At 43.6% G+C, this 17,124-nt stretch overlaps 2 protein-coding genes across 2 annotated transcripts in view; both read left to right on the top strand.

Moving 5' to 3' along the window:
• Window positions 1–17,124, top strand: part of TOP1MT (DNA topoisomerase I mitochondrial) — a 163,102-nt gene that overhangs the window by 131,532 nt on the left and 14,446 nt on the right. The gene's annotated exons all lie outside the window — the stretch shown is intronic.
• Window positions 185–15,814, top strand: LOC139793594 (ly6/PLAUR domain-containing protein 2-like). Its single transcript, XM_071738516.1, has 3 exons — window positions 185–350; window positions 7,933–8,052; window positions 14,998–15,814. The coding sequence occupies exons 1-3, from the start codon at window positions 299–301 to the stop codon at window positions 15,207–15,209; spliced, it is 384 nt and encodes a 127-aa protein (XP_071594617.1). The 5' UTR covers window positions 185–298; the 3' UTR covers window positions 15,210–15,814.

The following is a 17,124-nucleotide window of genomic DNA, read 5'->3' as shown; positions in this document are numbered from 1 at the left end:
TATACCCTGGGGTTTACTCACCATTCCCCTGACACAAAGCACTCAGCTTAATCAACCTCAGCTTATTGTCCCCCGTGCAAACCCTTATTTTCTTCTCCAAGGAACATGAAAAGAGATGATGGTATGATAGGAGGTGGGGCTTGCTTTGTAGCTCATTTAGGATTTTTATAGCTCAACAAGACTTGTTTTTCCAGTAGAATTTGGTCACAGGTCAGAACCAGTCCATAGAAAGGCCCAAGGAGGTGGTGCCACAAAAATCAGTGGTGAAGAGTGGTGGGAGCTCAGTGATCAGTGCAAGATGAAGGTGATTCTGGTTCTTCTGGTGGCTGCCATTGCACGCATGGAATTTGGTAAGTTCCTGCTCTGATTTAGCCAAATATTCTGCAGAAAATGAAGCATTTTGGATCTGTTGCCTCTGAAGTCCAGGCCTCCCATTTTGGGCAGTTTGTAGCCCCCAAGAATCTCTCTTTGGAAGATTTCCAGCCTGTCAGATGTTTAAGACCATCCTGGGACTGTTAGGTCAGGATGTTTAGGATGTGCTAGAAGTGTCACAAAGTGTGATTAAATGCTGTCCTTATTTTAATCCTAGTTCCAGCTCTCCCTTTGTATGTCTTCTTGATCAACCTCACTCTTCTCTTCTTTGGCTGTGGTTTTCCTTTTTGTTCATTCTTTCTTTCTCTCTCTTTCTCCTGTCCCTTTTCCTTTTCCTTTTCCTTTTCCTTTTCCTTTTCCTTTTCCTTTTCCTTTTCCTTTCCTTTTCCTTTCCTTTCCTTTCCTTTTCCTTTCCTTTCCTTTCCTTTCCTTTCCTTTCCTTTCCTTTCCTTTCCTTTCCTTTCCTTTCCTTTCCTTTCCTTTCCTTTTTCCTTTCCTTTCCTTTCCTTTTCCTTTCCTTTCCTTTCCTTTCCTTTCCTTTCCTTTCCTTTCCTTTCCTTTCCTTTCCTTTTTTTTTCAACATTTGCATCCAAGAAAAGCTTAATTTTGGGGGGGACCTCCCTGGGATGGATGGGGATGTAGGGAACAAGCTCCATGAATCCCAGGCTGGTCAGGGATGCCATGCAGATCTGTTCCCATCAATGGGGATTCAGGGGCTGCTTCTCCATCACCAGCTCCACAAAATCAAGCATGGAAGGGGATTTGGGAAGGGAGTTTAATTTTCCAAATAGTAGAGAATCTCCTCCTTGCTGGCAAAGCCCCATGAGGGGTGATGCCTTCGCCTCTCCAGGTGGAAAACAACTGCATGGTGGACACCAAGCACAGGATCCTCATCCCCTGATGCTGTCACCAGAATAATTTGCACCAAAATGTAGTTTCATCCAATGATTCCAAGCTGAGACTTGGTGTTAGCCTGGATGACCAGGATAAGCCCTGTGGAGGAGCTGTGATTGTTGATTGGGATTTTTCCATGCTCTCCTCAAGTCTTCCAGATCCAGGGTAAGGTCTGATTTAACTTGTGCCTGGCTGGGTCATGGAAGTGTTTGGAATTTTTTTTTTCTATTTGTTCCCTTCTTATGGAAGGACATTTTCCTGCCTCCATTTTTGGGTCTTCAGAGCAGCTTCTGCAGGGAAGGGACAAATGGGTGGAGAAAGAAAGGGGCTGAGGTTGAGAAAACTGAATTTGTTCAGCCTTGAGAAGAGAAGGCTTAGGGAGACATTATTAGGATGTTTCAGGACTTAAAAGGGGGGGTGCAAAGAAGATGGAGACTCCCTATTTAAAAGGAGGGACCTGCCAAGGGGCAATGGGCACAAGTTGCTCCTGGGGAGATTCTGGTTGGATACAAGAGGAAAAGTTTTCCCTCTGAGGACAGTCAGACATTGGAATGGTCTCCCAGGGGAAGTGGTGGATTCCTCCACTTTAAAAATTTTTCAATCTCAGCTCAATGGGGTGCTGAGACATCTCACATCAACAATAATATTAGAAAGGTTGGAGCAGATAATCCTTGAGATCCCTTCCAACCTGACATTCTGTGATTTTATGAGTCTGGAACATTTTTTGGGGGGCAGAAGGCAGCTGCTGTTTGGAGAGGCAGACCAAGAACTGGAGCAGTTGTGATGTTTTGTGTAATCCCCAAATGTCCTGGCTCTGGTCACTCAATAATCCAAAGCCTTGGGGTGCTTCTGCTTTGTCAAGAGCAATGGGATTTTTCTGTGCCCACCAGAGTAGAGAAGAGTTACCAGTGATCTCCAGAGCAGGAAATATTTCCTCTCATCATTATAGCTTGTTCAGGATTCCATCTCCTTGCCTGGAGAGACAACAGTGCAGAGGGACCATCATTAACTGAGGATGGGCTGATTGAGACTCCATGGTCCATAAGGGATGGACAAGAATCTGAAAGGCAGAATGGAGCAGGAAAGCAACAGAGTGGGATTCAGGTTTTGGTTTTTCCATCCTGTTAATGACATTTTGTCAAAATTTGGGGACCTGGAAAGCAGAAAGCCCTGCTGTGAGTGACCCAGTGCTGCCACATTTCTTCCTTCTTGTCCTTTTCCACTTCCCTGTCCCATCCAGGTGGGTAGAGGCAGGATGGATGCTTTGATTTGGCAGGGAAACAGTGGCAAATTTCTTCTGCACAGTCCCTCTTCTGTAAAGCTGGGATAAAACCATGGTGTGGCTGCAGTTCCTTTAAATTTTCTTCTGGCAATGAGTGGAATCTCTACAACATTGGCATTTCCTGGAAGACAGAGTGGGAGGGCTGCCAAAATCCAAGTGAAGCTACTCAAATATCTCCTAAGAAATTCCAAGTTTTTCTTCTTTTTTAGCCTCCTCTGCTGCTTTCTAAAAAGAATGAACGTGCTATAGCTGCACTGAAATGTTTTAGCATTTTATATTTATCAACCCAGAAAGCCAACAGGGTCCTGGGCTGCATCAAGAGAAGCACAGAGAGGTGGGAAAGAGAGGGGATTCTCCCCCTTTGCTCTTCTGAGACCCCACCTGGAGTTCTGGGTCCAGTTCTGGAGTCCCCAGCATCAGAAGGACACAGAGCTCCTGGGACATGTCCAGAGGAGCCACTGAAATGCTCAGAGGGATGGAGCAGCTCCCTGGGAAGCCAGGCTGAGGGATTGGGGTTGTTCAGCCTGGAGAAGAGGAGGCTCCCAGGTGAGCTTAGAGCAACCTCCCAATATCTGAAGGGGCTCCAAGAAAGCTGGGGGAGGACTTTGGACATGGGGGGGTAGGGAGAGGACAAGGGAAATGGGTTAAAACTTGAAGAGGGGAGATTGAGGTTGGACATGAGGAAAAAATTCTTTAATTTGAGGGTGGTGAGACCCTGGAACAGGTTGTCCAAGGAGGTTGTGGCTTCCCCATCCCTGGAAATGTTCAAGTCCAGGTTGGATGGGGCTTGGAGCAACCTGGGCTGGTGGGAGGTGTCCCTGCCCATGACAGAGGGGTTGGAACTGGATGAGCTTTAAGGTCCCTTCCAACCCAAACCATTCCATGATGGTTCTATGATTTCCTTCTTTTAACTAAGACCCTAAAATATCTCTAACCCTTTTTATTAGCATATTTAAGCATATTAATATTTTAAGTTCATTTTTAAGCTACGGTCCATCTCCTTGTCTAAGCCTAAGTTCATAGGCTCTTAAAACAGAAAGGGACCACTGTAGTTTTCTTCTCTTCCCCAGTATCTCCCCCTTCAGGAACAGGCCAGGTGGATATTCCAAAATTCTTAAAAGAAGGTTTTTAGACCACAGCTTTTCAAGTACCCCAGGCCTGGTGTTGCCCAAGGAAGTTGTGGTTTTTCCATCCCTGGAAGTGTCTCAGCCCAGGCTGGATGGGGCTTGGAGCAACCTGGGCTGGTGGGAGGTGTCCCTGCCCATGCAGAGGGTTGGAAGTAGATAATTTTTAAGGTCCCTTCCAACCCATTCCATGATTCCAAGAAACCCCTGAGCCTTCTCTTCATGTTGAACAGCCTGGGTTTTCTCAGAGATTTTTTGTTTTGGATGAGCTGCTTTCTGGCTGGATGATCCCCAGCATCAGGATGGGTTTGCTCTTCTCTAGGGGCAGGACTTGGCACTTCCCCTTCTTCAATCCCATGAGGTTTCCTTAGTCCCTTTCTCCAAGCTGTCAAGATGCTTCTGGATGCCATTCTGAACCCTCTGCTGGTTCAGTCACTTCTCTTTTTTTTTTTGTTTTCTCTTCAAATTTGCAGAGGGTGAGCCCTGCCCTGTTCAGCACACCCAAGAGGTGTCATAACAGCAGGCAAACAAGTTATGAAAAAAAAAACCAAGCAATAAGCCAGAAAAAGCCCTTTTATTAACAGGCAGAGTAATTGCTTTAATCCAAAGCAAACTTCTCTGTTTTGTCCATTGTTGGGCTGCTGTTTTATTTGCATTCATTCTGCACCTGACAGCTATCAAATACATCTTTAGGGATGCAGCTTCCTCATTATTCTCAGGTTTCATGATACACATCACTGGGCAAGTCAAAGCCACAGCAGTTGGGTTCCTCTTGGGAAAAAAAAGGCAACAAAAAAACACAAAAAAAACCATCAAAAAAAAAAAAAAAAAGCAAAAACAAAAACAAAAAAAAAAACCCACAACAACAAACCCAGCAAAACAAAAAAAAAAAAAAAAAAGAAAAAAAAGAAAAAAACCCCAACAAATCAAAAAATTTTTAACAACCCACAAACAATAAAAAGCAAAAACCAAACAAAACAAATTAAAATCCAACGCGAAACCCCTCAAAAAAAAAAAAAAAAAAAAAAGAAAAACAACAAAGTTAAAAAAATAAAAAAACCAACAAAATATAAGCATAAAAGGATATCAAATTAAGGGAGTCTCTAATGTGCACACCCAGTATTGTCCTGGAACTGACTCAGATTAACAGGTTCAAATACAAATAAATATGTCAATCAGTAGCTAGAGATATGACAGTATCTCATTTTTTTTAGTTGCTTTTTTTGTGGGTTTTGGGGCTTTTTTTTTTTGTTGTTGATTCTGGGGTTGTTTTTTTTTTTTTGAGATAGAGCCCAAAATTTGGAATAAACCAATCTGCATTTTGCAAACGAGGCAGCTTTTCAGCAGCCACAGGCAGCTGGGATCTTGCAGAGAAGGGAGGAAACACCAGGCCTGGGGTACTTGAAAAGCTGTGGTCTAAAAACCTTCTTTTAAGAATTTTGGAATATCCACCTGGCCTGTTCCTGAAGGGGGAGATACTGGGGAAGAGAAGAAAACTACAGTGGTCCCTTTCTGTTTTAAGAGCCTATGAACTTAGGCTTAGACAAGGAGATGGACCGTAGCTTAAAAATGAACTTAAAATATTAATATGCTTAAATATGCTAATAAAAAGGGTTAGAGATATTTTAGGGTCTTAGTTAAAAGAAGGAAATCATAGAACCATCATGGAATGGTTTGGGTTGGAAGGGACCTTAAAGCTCATCCAGTTCCAACCCCTCTGTCATGGGCAGGGACACCTCCCACAGCCCAGGTTGCTCCAAGCCACATCCAACCTGGACTTCAATACTTCCAGGGATGGGGCAGCCACAACTTGGAAAAAGGGACTGAGAGGAACCTCATGGGATTGAAGAAGGGGAAGTGCCAAGAGCTTCCCCTAGAGAAGAGCAAACCCATCCTGATGCTGGGGATCATCCAGCCAGAAAGCAGCTCATCCAAAAAAAATCTCTTCTCTGAGAAAACTGGGGCTGTTCAACATGAAGAGAAGGCTCAGGGGTTTCTTGGAATCATGGAATGGGTTGGGTTGGAAGGAAACTTAAAAATTATCTACTTCCAACCCTCTGCATGGGCAGGGACACCTCCCACCAGCCCAGGTTGCTCCAAGCCCCATCCAACCTGGCCTTGAACACTTCCAGGGATGGGGCAGCCACAGCTTCTCTGGGCAACCTGTTCCAGGGTCTTCCCACTCTCACAGGAAATAATCTTTTCTTAATAGCCAATCTCAATCTCAACCTTAAAGATCATCTTGATCCATGTTCTTGAATGGTCAGGTGTAGGCAACAGGTGCCAGGACCTGTGGTGCCTCACCTGTGCCCAGTCAAGGCTGAGCACCGACTGAGCTCATTACTCGGCAGGTCCTGGCACCTGTTGCCTACAGTCAGGGACACCTCCCACCAGCCCAGGTTGCTCCAAGCCCCATCCAACCTGGGCTGAGACACTTCCAGGGATGGGGAAGCCACACCCTCCTTGGGCAACCTGTGCCAGGGTCTCACCACCCTCAAATTAAAGAATTTCTTCCTCATGTCCAACCTCAATCTCCCCTCTTCAAGTTTTAACCCATTTCCCTTGTCCTCTCCCTACCCCCCCATGTCCAAAGCCCTCCCCCAGCTTTCTTGGAGCCCCTTCAGATATTGGGAGGTTGCTCTAAGGTCACCTTGGAGCCTCCTCTTCTCCAGGCTGAACAACCCCAATCCCTCAGCCTGGCTTCCCAGGGAGCTGCTCCAACCCTCTGAGCATTTCAGTGGCTCCTCTGGACATGTCCCAGGAGCTCTGTGTCCTTCTGATGCTGGGGACTCCAGAACTGGACCCAGTACTCCAGGTGGGGTCTCAGAAGAGCAAAGTAGATATTAATGTCTATAAAAATGTCTACAAAAATCTGAAGGAAGGATGCAAAGAGAATCGATCCAGACTCTTCACTGGTACCCAGTGGCAGGACCAGAGGCCATGGGTGCACGCTGAAACACAAGAAGTTCCCTCTGAACATCAGGAAATATTTCATTTCTGTGATGGTGACTGGGCACTGGATCAGGTTACCCAGGGAGGTTGGGGTGTGCCCTTCTTTGGAGGTATTAAACCCTTGTCTGGACACAGTCCTGCTTCAGCAGGGGGATTGGACTCCAGAGGTCCCTTCCAACCTCAACCATTCTATAATTCTGTGAGTTTGTGACCCCATTCCTTCCTTCCTTTCTCCCTCCCTCCCTCCCTCCCTCCCTCCCTCCCTCCCTCCCTCCCTCCCTCCCTCCCTCCCTCCCTCCCTCCCTCCCTCCCTCCCTCCCTCCCTCCCTCCCTCCCTCCCTCCCTTTTTCTTTCTTTTTCTTTTTCTTTTTCTTTTTCTTTTTCTTTTTCTTTTTCTTTTTCTTTTTCTTTTTCTTTTTCTTTTTCTTTTTCTTTTTCTTTTTCTTTTTCTTTTTCTTTTTCTTTTTCTTTTTCTTTTTCTTTTTCTTTTTCTTTTTCTTTTTCTTCTTCTTTTTCTTCTTCTTTTTCTTCTTCTTTTTCTTCTTCTTTTTCTTCTTCTTTTTCTTCTTCTTTTTCTTCTTCTTTTTCTTCTTCTTTTTCTTCTTCTTTTTCTTCTTCTTCTTCTTTTTCTTCTTCTTTTTCTTCTTCTTCTTCTTCTTCTTCTTCTTCTTCTTCTTCTTCTTCTTCTTCTTCTTCTTCTTCTTCTTCTTCTTCTTTCTTTATTTTCTTTTATTTTCCTTTCTCTTCTTTCTCCTTCTTTTCTTTCTCTTCTCTTTTCTCTTCTTTCTCTTTCTTTTCTCTCTCTTCTTTCTCTTTCTTTTCTTTTTCTTTCTTTTACTTCCTGCCTTTTTCTTCCTTTCCTTCTTTTATTTCATATTTACTACATATCTTACGGTGCAGACCCATGAATTAAATAAGATTATCCTTAAATTAATCAGTGGACTCCCTAAGACCTCGCTGCAAAGAAAACCAACTTAGCAAAACCTCAACCACAAAGAACCACAGAAGGACCCTCTGTGCCCAAACCATTCAGAAATTTGGTGTTTAGAGGATTTCCCTGTATCATGGGTTATTCTGTATGGTTTGTTAGCTTGTTAGAAGGGGTCTAAACCCACATACCCACATCTGAAGCTTTTCCTTGCCCACCACACTGCTGGATTTCCCATTCTTATTGGTAAAAACATCTGTAATATTCCACTCCTATTCTCAATATGAGTATTTTGGAAAGCCCCCCCTCTCAAGAGGTACCTGGAAGACAGAATCTGGGGGTCCAAATCGTGGCCAACATGATGTTTTTCCTCCTTACAGTGCAAACCTTGCAATGTTACACCTGCACTAGTCCCACTCCTGTTGAGAAGTGCCAGACCATCCAGAACTGCACACAGAATGAAACCATCTGCAAGACCACGATGTATTCCCTGGAGGATGGTAAGGGAAATGGGTTCATTATCTCTGTTTCTAGAGTGCAGGTTGCTGGTGTGAGGAGCAGAAACTTTTCACCCTTAAATTTAGAAAGCCTTGGGAAGAAATCTCCTGCAGGGCACAGAGCAGTCTCCTGCCTCGTGTGAGTGAATATTTAGGGAATTCAAGCTTCATGTTCAGTGCTGAGCCTGATTTAAAAAATTTACCTTGACTTGAGACATGGAGCTAAAGAGTTCTGGTCCTCCAGACCATTGCATGAGAGGTGAGGAGAGAAATTCTTGCAGCTTTTCAATACTGAGAGGCTGCTTAAAAACAAAGAGAACCTGAGGTGATGGGATAAGGGGTGACTAAAAGAGGGAAGATTCAGGATGGATATCAGGAAGAAATTTTTTTGAAAGAAATTTTTTATATTTATAAAGCTTTGGGAAGAAAGCTATTGCAGGGCACAGAGCAGTCTCCTGCCTCATGTGAGTGAATATTTAGGGAATTCAAGCTCATAGTTCATGTTCAGTGCTGAACCTGATTTAAAAATTTACCTTGACTTGAGACATGGAGCTAAAGAGTTCTGGTCCTCCAGACCATTGCATGAGAGGTGAGGAGAGAAATTCTTGCAGCTTTTCAATACTGAGAGGCTGCTTAAAAACAAAGAGAACCTGAGGTTATGGGATAAGGGGTGACTAAAAGAGGGAAGATTCAGGATAAATATCAGGAAGAAATTTTTTTGAAAGAAATTTTTTATATTTATAAAGCTTTGGGAAGAAAGCTATTGCAGGGCACAGAGCAGTCTCCTGCCTTGTGTTAGTGGATATTTAGGGAATTCAAGCTTCATGTTCAGTGCTGAGCCTGCTTAAAAAAATTTACCTTGACTTGAGACATGGAGCTAAAGAGTTCTGGTCCTCCAAACCTTTGCATGAGAGGTGTGGAGAGAAATTCTTGCAGCTTTTCAATACTTAGAGGCTGCTTAAAAACAAAGAGGACCTGAGGTGATGGGATAAGTGGTGACTAAAAGAGGGAAGATTCAGGATGGATATCAGGAAGAAATTTTTTACAGTGAGGGTGGTGGAACATGGGAAGAGGTTCACAGAGAGTGTGAGGAGCAGAACCTTTTCTCCCTTAAATTTATAAAGCCTTGGGAAGAAATCTCCTGCAGGGCACAAGGAAATCTCCTGTTGTTTCCTCCTGTGAGTGGATATTTAGGGAATTCAAGCTCAGGAAATTCATGTTCAGTGCTGAGCCTGCTTAAAAAAATTTACATTGACTTGAGCTTGAGATATGGAGCTAAAAAGTTCTGTTCCTTCTGACCATTGCATGAGAGGTGTGGAGAGAAATTCTTGCAGCTTTTCAATACTTAGAGGCTGCTTAAAAACAAAGAGAACCTGAGGTGATGGGATAAGGGGTGACTAAAAGAGGGAAGATTCAGGATGGATATCAGGAAGAAATTTTTTTGAAAGAAATTTTTTATATTTATAAAGCTTTGGGAAGAAAGCTATTGCAGGGCACAGAGCAGTCTCCTGCCTCATGTGAGTGAATATTTAGGGAATTCAAGCTCATAGTTCATGTTCAGTGCTGAACCTGATTTAAAAATTTACCTTGACTTGAGACATGGAGCTAAAGAGTTCTGGTCCTCCAGACCATTGCATGAGAGGTGTGGAGAGAAATTCTTGCAGCTTTTCAATACTTAGAGGCTGCTTAAAAACAAAGAGAACCTGAGGTGGTGGGATAAGGGGTGACTAAAAGAGGGAAGATTCAGGATAAATATCAGGAAGAAATTTTTTACAATGAGGGTGGTGGAACATGGGAAGAGGTTCACAGAGAGTGTGAGGAGCAGAACCTTTTCTCCCTTAAATTTATAAAGCCTTGGGAAGAAATCTCCTGCAGGGCACAAGGAAATCTCCTGTTGTTGCCTCCTGTGAGTGGATATTTAGGGAATTCAAGCTCAGGGAATTCATGTTCAGTGCTGAGCCTGCTTAAAAAAATTTACCTTGACTTGAGCTTGAGACATGGAGCTAAAAAGTTCTGTTCCTTCTGACCATTGCATGAGAGGTGTGGAGAGAAATTCTTGCAGCTTTTCAATACTTAGAGGCTGCTTAAAAACAAAGAGAACCTGAGGTGATGGGATAAGTGGTGACTAAAAGAGGGAAGATTCAGGATGGATATCAGGAAGAAATTTTTTATAAAAGAAATTTTTTATATTTATAAAGCTTTGGGAAGAAAGCTATTGCAGGGCACAGAGCAGTCTCCTGCCTTGTGTTAGTGGATATTTAGGGAATTCAAGCTTCATGTTCAGTGCTGAGCCTGCTTAAAAAAATTTACCTTGACTTGAGACATGGAGCTAAAGAGTTCTGGTCCTCCAGACCAATGCATGAGAGGTGTGGAGAGAAATTCTTGCAGCTTTTCAATACTTAGAGGCTGCTTAAAAACAAAGAGAACCTGAGGTGATGGGATAAGTGGTGACTAAAAGAGGGAAGATTCAGGATAAATATCAGGAAGAAATTTTTTACAGTGAGGGTGGTGGAACATGGGAAGAGGTTCACAGAGAGTGTGAGGAGCAGAACCTTTTCTCCCTTAAATTTATAAAGCCTTGGGAAGAAATCTCCTGCAGGGCACAAGGAAATCTCCTGTTGTTGCCTCCTGTGAGTGGATATTTAGGGAATTCAAGCTCAGGGAATTCATGTTCAGTGCTGAGCCTGCTTAAAAAAATTTACCTTGACTTGAGCTTGAGACATGGAGCTAAAAAGTTCTGTTCCTTCTGACCATTGCATGAGAGGTGTGGAGAGAAATTCTTGCAGCTTTTCAATACTTGGAGGCTGCCTAGAAAGAAAGAGAACCTGAGGTGATGGGATAAGGGGTGACTAAAAGAGGGAAGATTCAGGATGGATATCAGGAAGAAATTTTTTATAAAAGAAAATTTTATATTTATAAAGCTTTGGGAAGAAAGCTATTGCAGGGCACAGAGCAGTCTCCTGCCTCATGTGAGTGAATATTTAGGGAATTCAAGCTTCATGTTCAGTGCTGAGCCTGATTTAAAAAATTACCTTGACTTGAGACATGGAGCTAAAGAGTTCTGGTCCTCCAGACCACTGCATGAGAGGTGTGGAGAGAAATTCTTGCAGCTTTTCAATATTTAAAGGTTGCCTAGAAGGAAGAGGAGGACCTGAGGTTATGGGATAAGGGGTGACTAAAAGAGGGAAGATTCAGGATGGATATCAGGAAGAAATTTTTTGAAAGAAATTTTTTATATTTATAAAGCTTTGGGAAGAAAGCTATTGCAGGGCACAGAGCAGTCTCCTGCCTTGTGTTAGTGGATATTTAGGGAATTCAAGCTTCATGTTCAGTGCTGAGCCTGATTTTAAAAATTTACCTTGACTTGAGACATGGAGCTAAAGAGTTCTGGTCCTCCAGACCATTGCATGAGAGGTGTGGAGAGAAATTCTTGCAGCTTTTCAATACTTAGAGGCTGCTTAAAAACAAAGAGGACCTGAGGTGATGGGATAAGTGGTGACTAAAAGAGGGAAGATTCAGGATGGATATCAGGAAGAAATTTTTTACAACGAGGGTGGTGGAACATGGGAACAGGTTCACAGAGAGTGTGAGGAGCAGAACCTTTTCTCCCTTAAATTTATAAAGCCTTGGAAAAAATCTCCTGCAGGGCACAAGGAAATCTCCTGCTGTTGCCTCCTGTGAGTGGATATTTAGGGAATTCAAGCTCAGGGAATTCATGTTCAGTGCTGAGCCTGCTTAAAAAAATTTACCTTGACTTGAGCTTGAGACATGGAGCTAAAAAGTTCTGTTCCTTCTGACCATTGCATGAGAGGTGAGGAGAGAAATTCTTGCAGCTTTTCAATACTTAGAGGCTGCTTAAAAACAAAGAGAACCTGAGGTGGTGGGATAAGGGGTGACTAGAAGAGGGAAGATTCAGGATAAATATCAGGAAGAAATTTTTTACAGTGAGGGTGGTGGAACATGGGAAGAGGTTCACAGAGACTGTGAGGAGCAGAACCTTTTCTCCCTTAAATTTATAAAGCCTTGGAAAAAATCTCCTGCAGGGCACAGAGAAATCTCGGGCTGTTGCCTCCTGTGAGTGGATATTTAGGGAATTCAAGCTTCATGTTCAGTGCTGAGCCTGATTAAAAAAATTTACCTTGGCTTGAGACATGGAGCTAAAGAGTTCTGTTCCTTCTGACCATTGCATGAGAGGTGTGGAGAGAAATTCTTGCAGCTTTTCAATATTTAAAGGTTGCCTAGAAGGAAGAGGAGGACCTGAGGTTATGGGATAAGGGGTGACTAAAAGAGGGAAGATTCAGGATGGATATCAGGAAGAAATTTTTTATAAAAGAAATTTTTTATATTTATAAAGCTTTGGGAAGAAAGCTATTGCAGGGCACAGAGCAGTCTCCTGCCTTGTGTTAGTGAATATTTAGGGAATTCAAGCTTCATGTTCAGTTCTGAGCCTGCTTAAAAAAATTTACCTTGACTTGAGACATGGAGCTAAAGAGTTCTGGACCTCCAGACCATTGCATGAGAGGTGTGGAGAGAAATTCTTGCAGCTTTTCAATACTTGGAGGCTGCCTAGAAAGAAAGAGAACCTGAGGTGATGGGATAAGTGGTGACTAAAAGAGGGAAGATTCAGGATAAATATCAGGAAGAAATTTTTTACAGTGAGGGTGGTGGAACATGGGAAGAGGTTCACAGAGAGTGTGAGGAGCAGAACCTTTTCTCCCTTAAATTTATAAAGCCTTGGGAAGAAATCTCCTGCAGGGCAAAGAGAAATCTCGGGCTGTTGCCTCGTGTGAGTGGATATTTAGGGAATTCAATCTTCATGTTCAGTGCTGAGCCTGATTTAAAAAATTTACCTTGACTTGAGACCTGGAGCTAAAGAGTTCTGGTCCTCCAGACCATTGCATGAGAGGTGTGGAGAGAAATTCTTGCAGCTTTTCAATATTTAGAGGCTGCTTAAAAACAGAGAACCTGAGGTGATGGGATAAGTGGTGACTAAAAGAGGGAAGATTCAGGATAAATATCAGGAAGAAATCTTTTACAGTGAGGGTGGTGGAACATGGGAACAGGTTCACAGAGAGATGGTAGAAGCCCCATCCCTGGACACATTCAAAGTCAGGTTGGACAAGGGCCGAGCAACCTCTTATTGAAGATGCTCCTGGACAAGGTTACTTATAAAGATCCTTTCCAACCCAAACCATTGATTTGGGTTGATGATTCCATGATTCCATCAAACAGTGCTCTCCTGACACAGAAACAGTTTGTGAAATCTGGTTGGAGTAGAGAGGTCAGTGGAGGAGAGCCAGGCTGAATAAAGTGGAGAAACCAACTTCTGGTGACCTAGAGGCAAAAGAGAAATGGCTTTGAGTTCGCTGAAGCTCTCAGGATGGCATCATCAGTCTGATGGGTGAACCTACAGCTCCAAGGAAAGAAATGAACTGTGAAGATGGAGGCTCCCTGTTATATGGGCCTCTTGGCAAGAGTCTGCTTGCCCATGTTGTGTGACAATAAATCTGTCAGGGTTTAATTAATGCCCCTCCCCTCCCTGATAAAGAAAGAAGAGAGAATAAGAGAGAGAGAGACTGATGGGTTGGAAACTAAACTACACAGCTTTGATGAAACAGGAATGATAAATAGGAAAAATGACTAAATCTATAGAAATATCCAGGAAAATGGATCCCAGGTTCCTCCTCCCTTTCCCCCAAGAACTCTCCCATCCCCACCCAGGCTGCAGGGCAGCCCTGGGAAAGTCCAGGCTGGACTCCTGGGCTCAGCAGCAGTGGGGAGCTGGAGGCAGGAACACACAGATTCAGGCTGGCATGGAGCAGGAGCACAGGCAGAGGAAGGGATGGAATCCTCCCAGGATGCCCAAGCAAACAGGCACAGGGGAAGAAGGGGAAGCAGGAAGGGCTTTGGCCCTGGTGACCCCTCCAATTTCTCCTGAGGATGAGGTGGATGGGATGGAATCCTCTGTTTGGTCAATTCTGGCCATTTCTCTTGTCTGTTCCTCCCCAAAGGAGGGCTGCAGCTGGGACCTCTTGCCTCCTTTTCTCCTTGCAGAGGGCCAAATGTTCCTCAGAGCTGAGCAGTGGCCTTGGTTCTGCACCCCATTCTCCAGCTGGAACTCTAAACATCGAGTGGGATCAGTCCCAGCAGCAGACACTGCCTGAGAAACTTGCTGTTCATTTCAGCAAGTGCAGCTCCTTCCAAGAGACTCAGCTGAAAGCAAAAGTCCAAGACAGAAAATCCCCTTTATCCTGGCCCAAACCAGGACAACATGGCAGAGGCCATGATGCAGTGAATAGAGTCAAACCAGAGGCAGAGAAAAGGCCCAATAGAAAAATTATTTTTGGATGCCAGCTCTGGAACCCCCAGCACAGGAAAGATATAAAACTGTTGGAGATGGTCCAGAGAAGGGCCACAAAGATGAGCAAAGGGCTGGAGCAGCTCTGCTATGAAGACAGCTGAAAGAGTTGGGGTTATTCAGTCTGGAGAAGGCTCCAGGGAGATCCTAGAGCAGCTTCCAGTACATGAAGGGGCTACAGGAAAGCTGGGGATGGACTTTTCACCAGAGAAGGCAGTGACAGGACAAGGGATAATGGTTTTAAACTGAAAGAGGGTAGGTTTAGATTAAATATTGGGAAAAAAAATTCTTCATGAGTGTAGTAAGACACTGGAACAGGTTACCTGTGGAGGTTGTTGATGTCCCTTTCCTTGGAAATTTTTAAGGCCAGGTTGGATGGAGCTTTGAGCATCCTGGTCTAGTGGGAGGTGTCCCTGCCCAGGGCAGGGGGGTTGGAAATGGATGATTTTTAAGGTCCTTTCCAAGCCAAACCATTCCATAAACTGAAGCAAAACCATTGGTGGTGAAGGCAGCTGATGGCTCAGTAGGGCCAAGGAGGTTTCCCTTCCACTCCTTCTCTTCATAACCTTCTGTTTCTTTCCTTGTTGCAGTTTATCCCTTCACAGGAGTCTCCACTGTCACCAGGATGTGCTCTGATGCCTGTGTCCCATCAGATGTGGATGGGATTGGGATGACACGACCTGTCTCCTGCTGCTACAGTGATTTGTGCAACACTGATGGTGCAGGAAGTTTGAGGGGCAGCTTTGGGCCAGTTGGGATGCTGGCAAGTTTCCTTTGTGTCCTTTTCTGGACTAGACTTTGAGGTGGTGATTTCATGAAGAACCCAATGAAGAAGAGAATAAACCCCTGACAGCCCAATTTTCTGTTTGAGTGCCTCATGGACAACCCTCAAGATATCCCAGGAAATTTTTAGCACTTTCCCATGACTAAGAGAGAAGAAAAACTCAGGAAATCCTGACAATTTTTTTTTTTTAATTAACTCTTCAACAACTTTCAGAAAACTAACCATGGGCTTTCTTTGCTGTGCTGGTCTGGTTGGTTTTGAGTCAAAAAAATTCTGCTGTATGAAGTATACTTAAAGCAACAAAAACTTTGTGTGAAGAGCCTTCCACACTTCCTCAGAGCATTATTTCCCCAGGTGTTGGCCAGAAGAATAGCTGAAGTGACCAGTGTTCTGAGATGAAATTCAGTTATTTGGTGGGTCCTCTTCATTTCTCACTTTTGTGCTGGCTTTTTGTCCTGTCAAGATCTCCTGCTTTGTATAAAACAAATTAAGACACAATTATCTGTCCAAAAATACGAGGCAAAATACTAAACTTCCCATGCCAGTGATCTGATCCAAGGAGGCTAAAATCTCTTGTTTTCTGTACCCTTTAAAGTAAAATAAAAATAATGTTGTATTAGAAATGGAGTGGTCGGTGAAGTTATTTGTAATGCACTTGTCCTATGATAAATTATTTTATTTTATTTTATTTTATTTTACTTTCGCAGCTCCAGTTCCCTTTTCATTATTGTTATACAGTGAGACAAACTGGTTTTTGTGGTTAGCATTGCAGCAGATATGTAAGACTTGCAGTGGATTTCCATCAACCTTCCTTCTATCAGCTCCACTTTACAAAATTATATTCAGTGGAAAGATTTTTGTGATTTTTCTAATGGTTCTGGATTGAATTTTGGGTGGGGTGGAACGAATTTCCCCCTTTCTTCAATCTTCCAGAGCATCCTCTCCAATTCCTTGGCGTTAGTAAGGGCTCCTGCATTTTGATTTATCCATCCTGCTTCTGCATTTTCCTATTTTTCCTTTTCAACTTCTCTGAGCAACCTGGGCCAGTGTCCCACCACCATCACAGTAAAGAATTCCTTGTAATATTTCATCTAAATCTCCCCACCTTTCAGTTTCAAACCTTTTCCCCTCATTCTATGACTCTGTGCACTCATAAAAAGTCCTCCAGCTCTGTTTTAGGCTCCCTTCAGGTACTGGAAGGTGCTCTAAGGTCTCCCTTTCTCTTCTTGAGGCTAAAAAAACCCCAACTATTTCAACCTGTCTTCATAGGAGAGGTTCTCCAGCCCTCTGATCATCTTCATGCTCTTCCTTTGGATCACCCCAGGAGGTCCATGTCCTCTTTCTTCTGCAATCTGAAGATCCTGAAGTTTCCCTGGAAACAAAGATGAAGTCCAGATGTGGATAAACATTTCCTCATCTTGTGATAAACCCTATTTTATCTTTTTTCTCAAAACAAAGCCCATGTTCATTTTAAATTGCTGCAAATGGAGGGTTTATTAGGACCTGGTCCAAGGACCCATCTACTCACTCATTAAAATTTTAAACATTTCCTATTGACTGTCCAGAAGTGCACTTCTGCAGATGAAACCAACGTTATTATGTAGTCAAACAACTCAGAAAGAAATTCAGGATTCACAGGTTCTCACTGCACAGCACTGCTCTTTCTGATTCCCTGGGCTCTCACTGATTTACTGGGCTAAGACCACCCTGCACTAACCCTGTTTTGGTTGATAAGCAGGGCAGCCATAGAATCATAGAACTGGCTGGGTTGGAAGGGACCTCAGAGCTCATCAAGTCCAACCCTTGATCCACTCCCACTGCAGTTCCCAGCCCATGGCACTGAGTGCCACATCCAGGCTCTTTTGAAATATCTCCAGGGATGGAGAATCCACCCCTTCCCTGGGCAGCCCATTCCAATGTCTGATCACCCTCT

The sequence above is a fragment of the Heliangelus exortis genome, chromosome 2, assembly GCF_036169615.1.
Source record: "Heliangelus exortis chromosome 2, bHelExo1.hap1, whole genome shotgun sequence".
Taxonomy (NCBI): Eukaryota; Metazoa; Chordata; class Aves; order Apodiformes; family Trochilidae; genus Heliangelus; species Heliangelus exortis.
Note: the sequence above shows the minus strand (reverse complement) of the source record. Positions and strands in the feature narration are given on the sequence as shown.

Excerpts from the sequence above, each read along its gene's own strand:
- LOC139793594 (XM_071738516.1), top strand. The coding sequence starts at position 299 with ATGAAGGTGATTCTGGTTCTTCTGGTGGCTGCCATTGCACGCATGGAA. Across the intron at positions 351-7,932 it reads CATTGCACGCATGGAATTTG|TGCAAACCTTGCAATGTTAC; the intron begins GTAAGTTCCTGC and ends TCCTCCTTACAG. Across the intron at positions 8,053-14,997 it reads GATGTATTCCCTGGAGGATG|TTTATCCCTTCACAGGAGTC; the intron begins GTAAGGGAAATG and ends TCCTTGTTGCAG.